Source organism: Miscanthus floridulus, chromosome 7 (assembly GCF_019320115.1).
Source record: "Miscanthus floridulus cultivar M001 chromosome 7, ASM1932011v1, whole genome shotgun sequence".
Lineage (NCBI taxonomy): Eukaryota > Viridiplantae > Streptophyta > Magnoliopsida > Poales > Poaceae > Miscanthus > Miscanthus floridulus.
In genome coordinates this window covers 110,718,208-110,734,323 of record NC_089586.1, presented here as the reverse complement: position 1 = coordinate 110,734,323, position 16,116 = coordinate 110,718,208, and the positions used below count along the sequence as shown (strand labels likewise).

At 47.6% G+C, this 16,116-nt stretch overlaps 2 protein-coding genes and 1 pseudogene across 5 annotated transcripts; 2 read left to right on the top strand and 1 right to left on the bottom strand.

Annotated features, from left to right (window-relative positions):
• Positions 1-366: 366 nt before the first annotated feature.
• Positions 367-2,342, top strand: LOC136464255 (zinc-finger homeodomain protein 7-like). Its single transcript, XM_066463220.1, is given in 2 exon segments — positions 367-1,272; positions 1,274-2,342. Coding segments are annotated over 2 exon segments (1,233 nt in total). The 5' UTR covers positions 367-931; the 3' UTR covers positions 2,166-2,342.
• A 1,894-nt stretch (positions 2,343-4,236) lies between these two features.
• Positions 4,237-8,273, top strand: LOC136464254 (putative pentatricopeptide repeat-containing protein At3g01580; annotated as a pseudogene).
• Positions 8,274-10,615: 2,342 nt separating this feature from the next.
• LOC136467563 (uncharacterized) lies at positions 10,616-15,477 on the bottom strand. Of its 4 annotated transcripts, XM_066466319.1 has the most exons (9): positions 15,156-15,170; positions 14,983-15,078; positions 14,586-14,843; positions 14,337-14,447; positions 13,916-14,225; positions 13,120-13,210; positions 12,537-12,846; positions 12,097-12,245; positions 10,616-11,549 (listed from the first exon to the last, which is right to left on the bottom strand). In XM_066466319.1, exons 3-9 carry the CDS (start codon positions 14,610-14,612, stop codon positions 11,045-11,047), a joined length of 1,503 nt encoding a protein of 500 aa, XP_066322416.1. In that variant the 5' UTR covers positions 14,613-14,843; positions 14,983-15,078; positions 15,156-15,170; the 3' UTR covers positions 10,616-11,044. The 4 variants fall into 4 exon arrangements, with proteins under 4 accessions (XP_066322416.1, XP_066322414.1, XP_066322415.1 ...); XM_066466317.1 differs by lacking the exon at positions 14,586-14,843 and having other exon boundaries at positions 15,156-15,477; XM_066466318.1 differs by lacking the exon at positions 14,586-14,843 and having other exon boundaries at positions 15,151-15,266.
• Positions 15,478-16,116: the final 639 nt, after the last annotated feature.

The following is a 16,116-nucleotide window of genomic DNA, read 5'->3' as shown; positions in this document are numbered from 1 at the left end:
CACACAGCTGCACTTATTGTGGTGTGGTAGTAGGTCACTGAGACTGGCATAACTGGGAGCTAAACAGGAGCCGCGGCGAGTGCAATTAAGCAAATCTAACATGATGGTTTCTGGACAGATGAACCGGCTGGCAGCCGAGACCGGAGAGAGAGAGAGGGGGGGGGGGGGGGGGGGGGGGGGGGGGGGGGGGGGGGGGGGTGAATGACAATGGGCAATGGCCATGGAGGAGGAGAGGTGGTGGTGGTGGCAGGCCGGTAGGCCATAGTGCAGGTGTGGGAGGGGGTGAAACATGGCCCTGTCGGTGGGCGCCATGGGCTTCTCCTCCCTCACCACCCGCAAGTCACTCTCACCATTGCCTTGTGTGGGTGAGTGGTAGACTAGCTAGACTCAAGCCAAGCCAAGACTAGCCTGCCTAGCTACTCTCTCGGTTTCTCTCCCATACAGTGTCACCTCCTCCTTCTCCCCCTCTCCTCCCTTTGCTGTTGTTCCCTTCTTCCTCCTTGGTCTCGGTCCTCTACAAGGGTGCATGCATAGATGGATGATGGATAGAACAGATGGATATGTTTTTCCTCTAGCTAGCTCTCTATCTCTCTCAAGGAAACATTCCCCACTCTGTGCCAAAACTGTTATTGCGATTGCTATGGTTAAGTGTATTTTTATCACTCCCTTGTAATCTAGCTTAGCTTTGCCAAGCAATATAATCCCCACCACCATCTTCTCCTTCCCCCTTGAGGCCAACACCATCCTCCTCCCCCTATTTCTTCCACAAAACCTACACAGCGACAACACCAACACAGCCTCGCAAGAGAAAGCAAAGCAAAGCAAAGCTAGGAGGGAAAGAAAGAAAGATATCCTTTTCCTAGCTCTAAAGAGACCACCAAACCCTGCGAGCTCTAGCTCAGCCTCACAGCCTAGCTCGGTAGCCGAAGCCATGGAGTACAAGAGATCATCGCATGTGGAGGAGGAAGAAGAAGAAGAGGAGGAAGAAGAGGAGGAGGAGGAGGCCAGAGGCCATCGCTACACCACAGCGGCGGCGGCACCCGTAGGCGCTCCACAGAAGCAGCAGCAGCTGGTGCACGCCCAAGCTCTTGGCCTCGGCTCGCACTCCTCCCTGATGGACTCTGCCGCCTTCTCGAGGCCGCTCTTGCCTCCCAACTCATCTCTGGTGACGCAGCCACCGCTGCCTCCACCGGGCTTCCTGCCGGCTCACCGCCAGCCGCCGCAGCTCCATCCGAGGAAAGCGGAGAGGGAGAGGGACAGAACCGCGGGGAGCGCAGCAGCCCCAGGTCCGGCGCCACCAAGAACCAGCGAGGAATGGCGTTCTCGGCGGTGGCGGTGGCGCGGCGCCCACATCGGCGGTCTCTACCCTCGGCCTCGCGTCCGTGGGGCCGGTGGCGGAGGCGGCGCAGTGGAGGTACCGGGAGTGCCTGCGGAACCACGCGGCGCGGCTTGGCGCGCACGTGCTCGACGGCTGCTGCGAGTTCATGCCGTCCGGGAGCGACGGGGCCGCCGCGCTGGCCTGCGCCGCCTGCGGCTGCCACCGCAGCTTCCACCGACGCGAGGCAATCCACGGCGGCGTCGCTGCCGCGGTGGCGGTATCACCCTCGCCGGTGACCCCCACCGCCAACTCCTCCCGTGTCATGCCGCTGCTCCTGGCCGCGCCGCACATGCATACGCGCCCGCCGCACGTCCCGGCGTCCCCGGTGTCCACGCCCGCCGCGCTGACCGAGTCGTCGAGCGAGGAGCTGCGCGGCCCCGCGCCGACGCCGACGCACCCGCCCCACGCGCAGGTGGCCGTAGCGGGGTCGGCCTCCGCTCCCCCGGCGCCGAGCCAGAAACGTTTCCGGACCAAGTTCACGGCGGAGCAGAAGGACCGCATGCGCGAGTTCGCGCACCGCGTCGGGTGGCGCATCCACAAGCCCGACTCCGACGCCGTGGACGCCTTCTGCGCCCAGGTCGGTGTCTCCCGGCGCGTCCTCAAGGTCTGGATGCACAACAACAAGCACCTCGCCAAGATCCCGCCCTCGCCCCCATCCTCCCACCAGCCACCGCCGCCGCTGCCTCACCACCACGAGCACCACCCACCTCCACCTCCGCACCACCTCCACCATCACCACCCGTCGCCGCCGCCGCCGCCGCAGCAGCAGCAGCAGCATGATGCATGAGAGAGCACTGAGTAGCCGCAGAGCAATGCGAGAGGATCAGACGATGCCATTAGCTTATTAGCTCATTTATTTATCCTTCTTCTTCCCTTGTAATTTCGGTGACATCCCGGTTGTTGAGAAGTTGACTCATCATGCAGCAGGTAGGAGGGATTAATATGATTATGTGACCTAATCTCATCTCAGACATACTTCTACTTCCCAGCCTTACGTCGTCCTCGTTGCTTTCTTGGATTACCTCCATTATTAGGTTATTAGCGTCAATGGCGCTTGCATTGACATCCATTACACTTCTTTCTTATGGTCATGACCTAATAATGTTCACTGTGTTAGTTTTAGGGCTTTCTCTTTCCCTCGCTCCAGTGTCCTCTCTCTCATACAGAGATGGTGCATGCGCATCTGTGTTTGGATGTGTGCAGTGTCGTACCAGTGCTGCTGCAAGCCTGCATTGCCATTGCATTGCTTGCAATGCTCTCTTGGGCGCCTCCTCCTTTTGACTTTGCTTTTTGGGCTTGTTGGATTCCTTTTGGCAGGGCAGCCGCTCCGGGGAGTCCAGAGCATTGTGCCGTGCTCTGTGTGCAATTGCATTGGCATTGCATGCATTGGGGTTTGGTTTTTGGTTTGGTTGGGTTTGGTGAGGGGCCCTTTTGCTGGGAGGGGAATGTACTTAGGCATGGGGCTTTGTCATTTGGTGTGCAAAGTACCATTAGGAGGGGTCATTAAAGCAGGGTTCCTAGCTTCTAAGCCCATCTCCCAGCAGTTGCTTTCTGTCCTCTCCTGAGGGTGTGTCCCCTGTTCTCATATCAGCCATGATACAGTGTTTTTCTCTCACAACAAAACAGCATCAGCCGGCTTATAAACCACATAAACAATCAAGCGAACAGGGTGTTATGTGGCGATGTATCATGGACTAGTAGGAACCATTATGAATGTTTTAAGTAGGAAAGAACCCTTTACCCAAGTTTCTGTTTGTATTTGCCCATAGATGAAGTTTAAATAGCTACTAAGAATGGGTTTTAGGAAATGAGGTGGGTTACGCATAAAGGATTAAAATTTTTCTCTTTTCCCATGTTTGGCTTTTTTGGATTTAGGTTATGTTTATGTGGTGGGACTAGGCCGAAAATGTAGAACATGATCATGTCGGATCCCTTATTTCATGAATGTCATTATGAACAATCATGTTGTTGTTTTGGAAAGATGTATGTTCTCATATTACCATTGCATTACAAAGTATCCCTCCACGTAACCATTTTTGTTCTCCGTTCCTTATTCGGTTTCATCCCGCGAACATACATGCTAAGGTCTACTCAGTTTCAACTTTCAACGATGTAAAAAGAGTTAGCTATAAAATATTTTATTAAGAATGAGGGAGAATAATAAGTTAGTTTTTTTATGAAAAGCTAAGCTCACACACTTTTTTATTATTCATGTCCCCACCATGCAACTTAGATCGCTGAAAATAAAAGTAAAAGTAAAGTCTATTGGCGGTCGTCATACTTGTTCACATGTGGCATGCTGGGCGTCTCTAAACATGCAAATCATACGTTTAGATCCTCAAGCTTGTTCAGTTGTATCATCTTGATCCCTAAACTTGTAAAGCACCCATTTATTCAACTGTATCATCTTAGTCCCTAAACTTGCAAATCACTTGTTAGGTCCGAACAAAGATCGAGTATCTAAATAAGCGGTTAATGAGTTTAGGGACAAACTTGTTCAACTATATCACACGGTCCATAAACTGGTAAATTGCCTGTTAGATGGTGAGTAAAATGATACAACCAAACAAATTTAAGTACCTAAACTAAATATGTAATGTGTGAGTTTTTGGCGACCACACATAAGGGCCTGTTTAGTTCACCTCTCCTAAACTTAGTCATTTTTAATCACTAAAATGTCAAACACTCCTACTAAAGTTTAGAGATCGCTAAAGTTTTATGGCTTTTAGTCACCAAAAAATAGGTAAAAGGGACTAAAGTGTAACAGCTGCTCACTAACTGCCCTAAGACGCAGCCGACAAAGTTTAAGAATCGGCGGTGGACTTTACTTAAATAAGAAAAAAAGGAGCTGACGGCTGACCTCGCGTACCCGTGCGGCGGGGCCTAGTGACGCACGCGGCGAGGCAGCTACGGCCTGCCGAGCGGGCGGCTGGCATGTGTCACAGGTGGCAGCGCAGCTCTATGGGAGTGAGGCGGCCGCCGGCCCCGAGCTGCTACTGCTCGAGCTTGGCGACGGGCGGTTCGCTGCGCCGCGGACGGCCTGTGCGACGAGGCGAGGGGGACGGCTCCGGCGTCGCTCGTGGCAAGGCGGGCGAGGGCTCCGGCGGCCCTTGCGGCAAGGCGGGCGGCGACTCCGACGGTGTCACGAAGCGGGCAGCAGCTCCGGCACCACAGTGTACAACCGATAACCGGCGTCGGCAACTGGCCGACGTTGGGTGTTTTCCGGCCCTCGCATTCATGCGACCGCTCCAAAAGCTTCTAGAAGCCGCTGCCGCCGGCACCCCTACCCCTCTCGCCGCCGCGCATCTCCACGTTAACCTTCTCCGCTCGGGCCTCCTCCACTCTTCGCACCACCTCAGCGCGCACGTCCTCGCGTGGTACCCTCCGTGCGTCGCCCGCGACCTGTTCGACGAAATCCCCAGTCCAACGCCTCGCCTCGCCAATGCGCTCCTCCGCGCCCACATACGCGCGCGGCAGTGGCGCGCGGCCATCCAACTTGGTCCGCGGCTCCGAGTGCGCCCGGATGGCTTCACCTTCTCGCTCCTGCTAAGGTCCTGCGCCGCGCTCCCCTCGCTCGCCCAGGGCCGCGCTGTGCACGCGGTCGCCGTACGCTCTGGCACCGCCTCTGAAGACGCCTTTGTCGCCACAGCGATCGTGCAGATGTACGTCAGGTGTGGAGACATGGTTGGGGCCATCAATGCATATGGCGTGCTTGAGAAGCCGGACATTGTGCTTAGGACGTCTGTGGTAACCGGCTACGAGCAGAACGGAATGGCCGAGGAAGCACTGGAGTTTTTTGCAAGGAATGTGGTTGGTCAAGGCGTTATGCTGACACCAGTCACACTTGTGAGTGTGATGTCGGCAGCAGCACAGTTGGGGCATGTCCGGAAGGGACAGGCGTGCCACGCTTATGTTGTCAGGAACAGCTTGAGCTATGATCTAGCTTTAGTAAATGCTGTTCTTGGATTTTATGTGAAGATCGGTGATTTCCAGGCATCTATGAGGTTGTTTGGTTGTTTGAGGGTATGACGGATAGGGATGTGATCACTTGGAGCTGCATGATCAAAGGGTATGTGCAACATGGAGATGCACACGAGGGGTTGAGAATGTACAGGGAGATGGTTAAGGCACGTGTCCAGCCCAATTCAGTGACTTTAGTGAGTGTTCTGCAGGCTTGTGCGCTTGTTGTTGATGCTGAGGAAGGTAAGAGAGTTCACCGGGTTGCTGTCAGCATAGGTTGTGAGCTTGAGGTGGGTGTAGCGACTGCTCTGGTTGATATGTACATGAAGTGCTCATGTTATGAGGAGGCAATGTGCTTATTTCATCGGATGCCAAAGAAAGATGTGGTCGCTTGGGCTGCTGTCATTGGTGGCCTCACACAAAATGAACTCCCTGGTGAATCCCTCCATGTGTTCAAATGCATGTTGTTGGATGATCATGTTCCTGATGCCGTCACGATGGTGAAGGTACTTGCTGCATGCTCAGAATTTGGTGGTACTCGCCTAGCCATTTGTCTCCATGGCTATTTAGTTAGAAATGGTTTCAATAATAATGCATTTGTAGCTGCTGCACTTCTTGATTTGTATTCAAAATGTGGAGACTTAGATAGCGCTGTCAGGGTATTTGAAGGTACTACAGAAAAAGATGTTGTGGTGTGGGGCTCAATGATTGCTGGTTATGGAGCCCATGGCCTTGGTCAGGAAGCTGTTGCGTTGTACCAAAGGATGATTGCCTCATCAATTCAACCCAACAGTGTGACATTTGTGTCAGTGTTATCAGCATGCAGCCACTCTGGCCTGGTTCAGGAAGGAATACAAATTTTTGATAGCATGACTCAAGTTTTTGGAGTCGTGCCAAATGCTGAGCATCAAAGTGCCATGGTTGATCTCCTTGGTCGGGCCGGTGAACTGCAAGAGGCTATAAGGTTCATCCGTGATATGGATGGAAGAGCTGTTGCCCATACTTGGTGTGCCTTGCTTGCTGCATGCAGAGAACACAACAACACTAAGATGAGCACAGTAGCAGCAAAGAGTCTGCTCAAGCTGGACCCTGACCATGTTGGCTACTACAATCTCTTGACAAATATATATGCATTTGATGAGAAGTGGGAGAGTGTAAAGGACACAAGGGACACGGCGAGGGGTAGAGATCTGCGTAAAGTGCCAGGTTACAGTTCAGTTGAGGTCGTAACTTAGTGCACACGTTCATTGCTGGGGAGAGGACTCACCAAGATTGGGATAATATCTGTACATTGCTCTGTGATCTGTCACGGAAGTTGAGAGGCGAGGACTGCTCCTTTCAAGTAGGCACTAGCTGAGCATTCGAGGATTCTGCTGACTGCTCTTCTTTGAGTTGAAATTGATACTTGATGTACCTCAACTATTGGTGAACTTCTAGAAGAAACCTGGTGGAAGAAAATGAATTTTTCAAAGGTGGAAATTCATCATACAAATTTGCAGTAATTTTAAGATTGTATATGTTGACAGTTATATTTGAGTTAAAGATCAGTAAGTACTAGGTAGGTTGGAGCATGCATATCCTGTAGTTTTGTTCCTAAAGAATGTTTGGGCATTTCAAAGTTCTACAACCTGCAGATTTTGTAGCCTGTAGGCAGGTAGCTTATTAAAGTATTTGAACAGGTCTTATTATAAGCAATTGGAGGGTGTCTGGAATCTTCATTGATGATTCTCTGCATAAATTGCTAGTTTTTAGGGAACAGAAAAGCTCCAAGCCTCCAAATTTTTGCTAAACATTCATGTTAAAGTAACCGGCATCTTCTACATTCTGATGAGTGCAACTTTCAATAGCTAACATTGCCTTCCCAATGGAATGCTGATGGCCTTCTTGTATTGTGTGTAGGGAAATATGCCCATAGGTACTGCAAACTAGTGCCTGTCTTTTGTCCCTACTATGTATGATATATCGCATGCAAATGAACAGGTATTGAATCTGCTACCAATTTTCTGTGATTACATTATATCTGTGTTGTGAAATGTGGTCTTAAATTTCATGACTTAGTATATGAAAGTGTGTAGAATGCATCAGCGCTATTGCAAAGCAAAGCTACCTGTAGGGAAAAAAAAAACTCTTTTTGTGATATGTTTAATGAAACCCTTTTTTGGTAGTTGTAGTCTTCTTTTAGATAAACAGGATATGAAATGAACTGGCCTTTTCACCTTCATCTACTAGTTATAACAGGTTAAGGAAATTTAGGTGTATTGGTCAGCCTAGTATAGTATTATCTACCTACTGGTGCATGTTAGCACCAAAAATGGACTTTGCTTATTCTTTTATCACAAAATGGTAAGAGTTGTTTACCCTCAACACTCGAATGGACTTCACAGCACTTGAACAAAGTTGACACTCTAGAATGCTAGTGCTTTGTGGAACTGTTACTATTTCTAGTCACAAATCATTGTGGTCTGGACACTAACAGGAATCTAGCTGGCTTCATCTGCAGAACAGACAGTAAGGTATTTGGGTCACCAATATATTGCATATATAAGCCGTGGTAGCATAATTCAAATCTTTTCATGCAGCAGGAACCCCTTTCTTAAGGGCTTTTGCAGCCTTTTTTGAGGGGCAATTTTGCTTGAGCTGCTTCTACATCTACTGCCCTTCTGCCAAAGCTCTAGTGCAGGTACAGTAGTGAGTGTAGCACGGGGAGTAGAGGGTTTTTTTTTTGCCCCATCACTGCCTTTGGCCACAACCACAAGTGCAGCATTACTGTTAGGCTGTTACTGTAGCTGGAGTTGGGGGGCCTGGGGGGCTTCGGCCAGAAGGCAGGTGTGTGTGCCATGTGAGTGTGAACTGCTGTGTCAGGAACTCGAAAGAGAGAGAAAGAAGCCCTGTGTTGTATTCGAGTGTATGCTGGATTCATGGATTATGGGTACAATGCAGCAGGGTGAATGATGATATGTGAATTGTCGGCAGCTGGAGGCTTGGATCGGAGCCATCCAAACATTGTTGTGTCTGATGTGTTAAGGAGAAAAAGGTGTGTTGTTGTCTTGTTGGTAACGACGTCTCATCTCATTTAGTCGTTTCATGTCACCAGCACAAGCATAACAACAGCTACAAAATGATAGGGCAATTTGTAGGAAGAGTAGGGTTGGTGGAATTGGATATTTGCCCTAGGCTGGTATATAGAGAGTTTACATGATCTGGGGATCAAGTCTATATGAGATCGTAATCCTAGCTAACTCTATTCTAGTCATAATATACCCTAACACCCCCTGCATTCACAGAGGGAACGCCGTAGACAATGAGATTATAGAAGAAGCTGAAGGTGGAAGGTTGGAAGCCGACAATCAACACATCCCCCCCCCCCCCCCCCCCCCCCCCCCCTCCCCCCCCAACCCCAACCCCAAATAGTAACCCATGCAAGACGATAGCAATTTGTGCCATGTCGAGATAGCCGAGCGTGAGGTTGAAGTAGCCATGGTCCAAAATGTTGTGCTGGAGATAACCATGGTCGACGTAGTCATGCTCGGGTCGCCAATGTCGAGGCGGATGCACAGGAAAGCTCAGGCGCAAAAGAGGTGCCATGGTAATGACAGACACATCGAAGCACTCGCCATGGAAGAGGGCGATGGTGTGTCGGTGACAGATGGGATTGCAGAAGATGCACGTCTTTACGAGAGCCGGGTATTCCACGCACCATCGGTTGATTAGACCCTAGTACGCACGACGGCGCGAGGCGGGATGAGGATGGAAAAGTTAGCAGAGGCATTCCGATATGTGGTGGCAATATAATGACGTACCTGTACGAATACGTGTTGATGGGATGACTGAGAAGCGACGCAGGAAGGCGTCCCCTCGATATCGTGTGCCTGATCAGGAAAAAATAGATAGCGTCAGGTCAGGTGGTGGACCGGTGGTCGTGGGCTTAGACGAAGACGATCACAAAGAGGTAGGCTCGATCCGCTACTTGATGACGATGACGATAGACTGGTTGGATCAATAGGATCCGTCGTCTAAACAGTGGCGCTGCCACAGTGGAGATTGATCTCTCCGGGAGCGCGTGGTGTGAAAGCGAGCGACAGCTAAGGTTAAGATCTGAATCTAGTCTCAGGATACCATTTAGGAAAAGTAGAATTGGTTGAATTGGATTATTTGCGTTGAACCTCTAGAGCGGTATATATATATATATATAATTTACATAACTTAGAGGTGAACTCAGTACAACCTTGTTTGGATGCGCATGTATTCATCTCAATCCACATGTGTTGAAGTGGATTGGAGTGGAATTAAACTAAGTTTCATTCCATTTCACTCCAACACATGTGGATTGGAGTGGATACACATGCATGTAAAAAAAGGCCTACGTGGAACTGTAATCACAATTAACTATCATAATCATCATATACTTATACATTAACACATTTACTCTTGATTCTGAATTATGTAATTGGTGTTTCTGTGTCTAGTTCTGAATCGGGAGTATCTTTCAGTCTTGTAGTAGCACAGATAAGATTTGCGTGATGTATCTCTAAAAATTCTGTTCGTACCCTTGTTTAATGCATTCAGGATTTCGAATAACATTGGATGAACTAGAACCTCACTTTTGATATATGCCAATGTCAATAGAGCTTCTCGGTCATTTTTTCTATTGATTTTCATGCGAGCAGCAGCCGCCGCTGCCGGGGCAACAAAAACTACAGAGTGCTGGCCTTTTTTTTTTCAACCGGAGCAGTGTTTTTCTCTCACCAAAATATCAGTATGAACAGTGTTTTCCAGCTGCGAATTTAATGCCAGCCGAACCCAATAAATCTGCAGATACCGTGTACTTTGCAATAGCTCACCTTTTGTGGTTCCAAAAGCGAGATTTTCAGACGACGTTACTGATACAGTGATATGGGTGAACGTGTGTTATGCTTAATAATTCGACCGGAGACTGCATCATTTACCATCATTGATCTACCATGGGGACCAGCACTGGGTCGCACTATTGTGTCCGTCACTTGTCTACGTAGTCAAAAAGACTTTTTTGTTTTTTGGTGTAATCAGTACAGAAGAAAATAGAGTGGCAGTCAATTAAAAAAAAAGAAAAGAAACAAGCTCATTAGAAACTCCTTCGCTCAAATTCCTGTTTTCCACAATGTTAATTATGAACACTTGCACTTTATTTTATGCTCTGAATCTGAGGTGCACATTGTTCTGAGCTCAGATGAGCAAAGTAATGCATTGGTGTAAGCAGGATGAGACGGTTTCAGTAACCGGGCATGACACGAGGCAGCGAAGAAAGTTCAGAAAGAAAAATCGCTTGCAACCAATCAATTAAAAAACGAACAAGTTCAACAATTATCACCTAAATAACTTGATCCTTTTCTTTGGCACAAACAAGCGTACCAAGAATGGGGCACGACTGCACGAGAGACTAGGAAAAAGTTAAAACACAGCGCAAACCTACTAAAATGAGTTAACTATAAATTCAGTTGACCACAACCGGCCTATTTGTATGTCCATCCGGGGCCAACCCTTGCTTCAGGCAAGGCACATGGAACAAAACTGGTGGGAATAGACCCTCCGTCTAAAAAATGTCCCAAGGGATCCAATTCCAAAACATGCAATACTACTTAAGTCAGTGGGAGGTGATTGTCACTCATCACCAAACCCAATCTCTGATAACTTGAAACCTGTGGCTTCCAGGTAAATATTTCTTATTGATCAAACCATACCCTCAGAAGCAAGCTTGATGCGTTGGTGATGCTCAGTCACTTTGTAGTCAACTACCTCCGAAAATAACTGGGGATCCAATATACAGTCACGCCGGCCATAAACAGCAGCTTGCACACTAGCCACCAGCTTCGCGATCTCCCTGCCAGAAAAGCCATCGATCTTCCTTGCAGCTTCCCTGAGCAAATCGTCGCTTATGCCATTCACCTGAATCTTCCGCTGCTGCTTCTTGAATAATGCACCCCAAGAAGATCCTTTACCCTCTTCCTTGAGTATATATTGGTTCAAGTATAGCTTGAGCAGTTGAAACCTCTCCTCCTCCCCAGGCAGGGGGAACTCTATGACTTCATCAATGCGGTCAGTGATAGCAGCATCAAGGTCACCCGGTCTGTTTGTTGCCAGGACAAGGACAATATCCCTGGACTGGTCACCAGTTCGAAACAATAATGCATTGAGAGCACTCCGCTGAGCTTCGCTCATATGGGTACTGTTACGCCTGGTACATTGGTAAATAAAAACAAGCGATTAGAGATAGATGGAACCTGTGGAACTTCTTGTACTAGTGGTATCAACCATTCAATGCAAACACATTTACAGCTTTATTATGATTTTTATATTAATGGGCTCTGATGCACTAGCTGAAGGGGAAGGGGATTTTTTCCAATACTGAATCATTCTTATCTTAATTCATATAGGAGAGGGATGAGCCCATATAGACTGGATGGTGAAAGAGTATGGGTGAGAACAGAAAACTGTATTGCTGCTGCAAGACCACATAGTACAAATTAAGGTGCTGTTGGGCTCTGATTAAGCCACGGCCAACTTAAGATAATTGAACTAAAAAGCTGCAAGGGCTTGTTAAACCAGGTTGAATTTATTTTAAGATTCAAAACTAGTTTAATTCAAGATCGATAACTAAGGTAACATTTACGTTCCAAAAAAAAAGATAACTAAGGTAACATTCAAGTGCTTGAGTTCAGTTTCATTCATACTAATCATAACATAACCTAGTAGCAACAGGCATATAATTTTAGAAAACTTACTCGCACAAGAATGCATCAGCTTCATCAATGAAAACCAGCATGCCTTTCTTGGACTTCTTAGCCCAGTCAAATATTTGATGGATCTTGGTAACAGCCTCTGATCCTAAGGGTGCAACATCTCCTCCCGTCATCATGGCATAATCCAGGCCCTGTCGTGTCAGGGATGTAAGGGTGCGAGTATTATTGGATACCAGTTCGAACTGATTAATTAATTACCAAACTTGTGTCCCCCACTAGTCCCATTTCAAAAGAGGAAGAAGAAGATAATCCAATTACTTAACATAACAAAAATACAAAATCTAACAACTTCCATAGACCACCAGCATCTCTATTATCGTTTTAAGTCTCACAGTGACAAGGAAAAACAAGTTATTTCAGGGGACTAGTGTGTTCCTATGGATCGAGGATGGTGCAGGAAAAAACAGATCCACAGAACTTACAGATTTGCGAGCCATCTCTCTGGCTACTAAAGTTTTGCCAGTTCCAGGAGGTCCATAGAACAGCATGTTGCGGAATGGTGCACCGTGAGACTTTGTATTTGCAGTAGCTCGTGCAAGATGTTCAATCCTCCGCTTGAGTGAAGGGTGCAGAATAACATTCTCAAAGCCTGCTCCCCCCGACAAAGATGCTGAGCTAGGTTTGAGTAACCTAGACATTGGTAGTGGGAACTTTGGCATTGATGATTCACGGATCAGCGAAGGCTGGCCCAAGATTCTATTGATGTAACTCCATGTAACCCTCGCACCTTCCCTGAAAAATGAAAATAGAAAACAATAAAAGTTAGAAGTCTCTATTATCGTGTGCGAAAATGTAACAGGTACAGCTAGGATTTGTTAATGTTTTGTGTCTAGCACTAAAGGGTGTACCCAGTGCAGAGAGCTCCAGCTCTGTGCGGGGTCTGGGGAAGGGTGTCAGTGGCAAGCCTTACCCTCGCCTGTGCAATGCGAGGAGACCGCGACTCGAACCCGGGATTTGTTAATGTTTTGTATCTAGCACTCTAAAAATAAAATTAGGGAGGCAAACCTAGTAGTATAAACTCCAGCAGCCAGTGCAGTAACTCCTCCAATACCCATTATTAGTTTGCTCCTATCAGTTAACAGCGCTTTGAATCCACCTACAAGTCCATATGAGAAAGGATCATAACCAGTGCAAATAAGAAATTAATATATTTGAGCATTATTTTAGTACTAGAGTTGTTTATAAGAAGAATGGCTTTGGTCCTTGTCTGTAATTCAGGATAAAATGGTTTCAGAAAACATGATGCAATAGTATTGATGAGACCAAAGTGCATATGCACATGCAAATTACTACAAGAAAAACTTTTTTTAGATATAAACAACTAAGTGTGAAGAAACATTCAAAAAAAACTTTTTTTTTAGATATAAACAACTACTCCTGTTCCAAATTGCAAGTCGTTCTGGATTTTTTTACATATACATAGCTATGTATCTAGAAAAGCCAGAACGACTTACAGTTTGGAACGAAGGGAGTATTTAAAAATACAGGATCAGCAGACATGTATTTGTCCAACTAGACCAAATAGAGGTTTATCTTTTTTTAATTGCCTGGGACATTCTAGTGAGAGTGGTAGATTAAAAAAGGGCGTACCCAGTGCGGAGAGCTCCCGCGCTGTGCGGGGTCTGGGGAAGGGTGTTAGTGGCAAGCCTTACCCTCGCCTGTGCAATGCGAGGAGACCGCGACTCGAACCTGGGACCTTCCGGTCACAGGCGGTAAGACTCTACCGCTTGCACCAGGCCCGCCCTTCAGTGAGAGTGGTAGATTAACTTCATAAAATTGCTAATGAAAAAGGCATTGAAACCTTCAATGTGCGAAAAGGTTGTATTTATTGCAGAGAGCCACTTTTCCTTTTCACCCTTCATACGTTCCAACATCATTCTTTTCGTAACTTCTTCTGATTGCTTCTCTTCATGAACGCGAGCTTGTGCTTCTGCTAAAGCTTTAACTCTGTTTATTTCCTGATCTATTTCAGCTTTTTCCTTCTCAGTCTGTATCATTTCTTCCAAAATCTTCTGTTCTGTTGCACGCCTAGCTTCTTCTCTCCTGAGGGCAGATGCCTCTTGCATCTTCACAAGTTCAGCATCCTGTCGCCTCTGTGCAGCATGCTCTGTCTGCCAAAATGGATATGCTTGATTAAATTGTGTGTAAGCCGCTAAGCCTCATAGCAGCACCAGCATTATAGGAGGTAGCTGAAAAAAATATAAAAAGAGAGTTTTCAATACCTGCATTCTTTTTCTAGCTAATTCATCCTCATAGCGTAATGCTTGAGCTTTTGCCTGAGCTTCTTGTTGCAAACTATTTCTGTAATCTTCAGCTTTTTTCTGCATCCTCTCCTGCAGATCAGATATTGAGGATCACTGGAGGAACATAAGTTCACTGCTGGAAATCCATACCAAAGAACCACAATAGTTGGATGCATATGCACGTGCACACAGAGAGATGGAGAAGTTGAAAAACTCTTAACACATTACCAAAGTTCTACAGTTCGAACTTTTCATGTTGATCAGTTCTCCCGTTGTCCGTTTTATATGCCGTGGACTTGTGGAGTTTTAAATTTGTAGTTACTTGCTATCCACAAAGGTCAGGCAGAGTTGTTTTGCACGTCCACTGTTTTGATGAAGCCCGACATCTCATTGTAAAGTTAATATGCTTCACTGATCCCAATTATAACGGTAACCCCAATCTTATGCAATTGATTTCCACAAAGTAAAGCGAGGAAGATAGTCAGGCTGTTAGGCAAATAAGATAAGATTCAGTAGTTGAGAGGTTCGGGTCGCGTGAGCAACCAATCTCCAGACGCAGCCGACGTCCTGGCTGCAACATCAACATCATTTGCATCAAGAAGGGGACAAGGCGTCAGGAGCTCACCATGTCCCTGAGCCTCTCGTGGATGGCGTATTGGACCTTCTCGGCCTCCAGCTCAGTGAGGCGCGTCTCCTCCTGCTTCCGCATCAGCTCAAACACCTGCACCCGAGCAACAACATGAACAGCGTCAGGAGGGGCAGACCCCGTTAGGTGGCGCAAAAGGGAGGGCACCTTGCCTGCTTGGCGAGCGGTGAGTTGTTGATATACCGCAGCGCTCGGGCCATGCGCTCCAGGGTCTCCGGGTCGCGGCCGAACGCGGAGGCTCCCAAATTGTCCTCGTCGCCTGGATTCGACGGCGGGGACTGGCGGCGGAAGAGGCCGTCGGCGTAGGCGATGTTGATGAGCGACGCCATTGCAGCGGCCGCGCCGGCGACAGCCGACGCCGCCCTACCTGGCGAGCGCAGGCGGAGGCGGCGCCGCATGACGAGGGAGGCGTGGGGACCCAGGTTTTTGGCGGTGCGTCGGCTGTGGGGAAAAGAGACGCGAGGAGGAAGAAGGGAAAAAGTCTACATAACCCCCCTTAACTATTGACGGGTGTACACTTAAAACCCTCAAGTTCAAAACCAGGTATTTTAAACCTTGAACTTTACAAAACCGTTTAGATAACCCCTGGGGTGGTTTCGCAGGTGGTTTCGCCCAAGCAGCACGCCACGTGGACGGTTTTGCCGATGTGGCAGTCCACATCAGCGCAGCCAGCCACGCCAATGTCCAGTAATTCGATTTTTCTTTAGAAAAATAATTCACGAAAATAGATTATTCCGAAAAATAGGTTTTCTGTTGAGAAAAAAATCCAAAAAATATAAAATGATTTAGATAAATGTTTCAATATATTTAAAAATATTTTCTTTGATATAATAAATATTTTTAATATTTTTGTTGCATATAAAATGATTCCGAAAATATTTTGAGCACATTTGGGCGTATAAAACCCCCTGAAGTATAAAACCAGTTATTCTACACCTTAAACATCTTCAAACCGTCTATATAACTCCATGAGGTGGTATTGGACCCTGGCTTTGCTGACGTGGTTATCTATCTGTCACACATAGCCACCATGGCGCTCTGCCCAGCTGTTAGGCCCTCTTGGCCCATGAGCTAGCGCACCTAGGTTCAGCAGCTTCGCCGTGACCATCCACA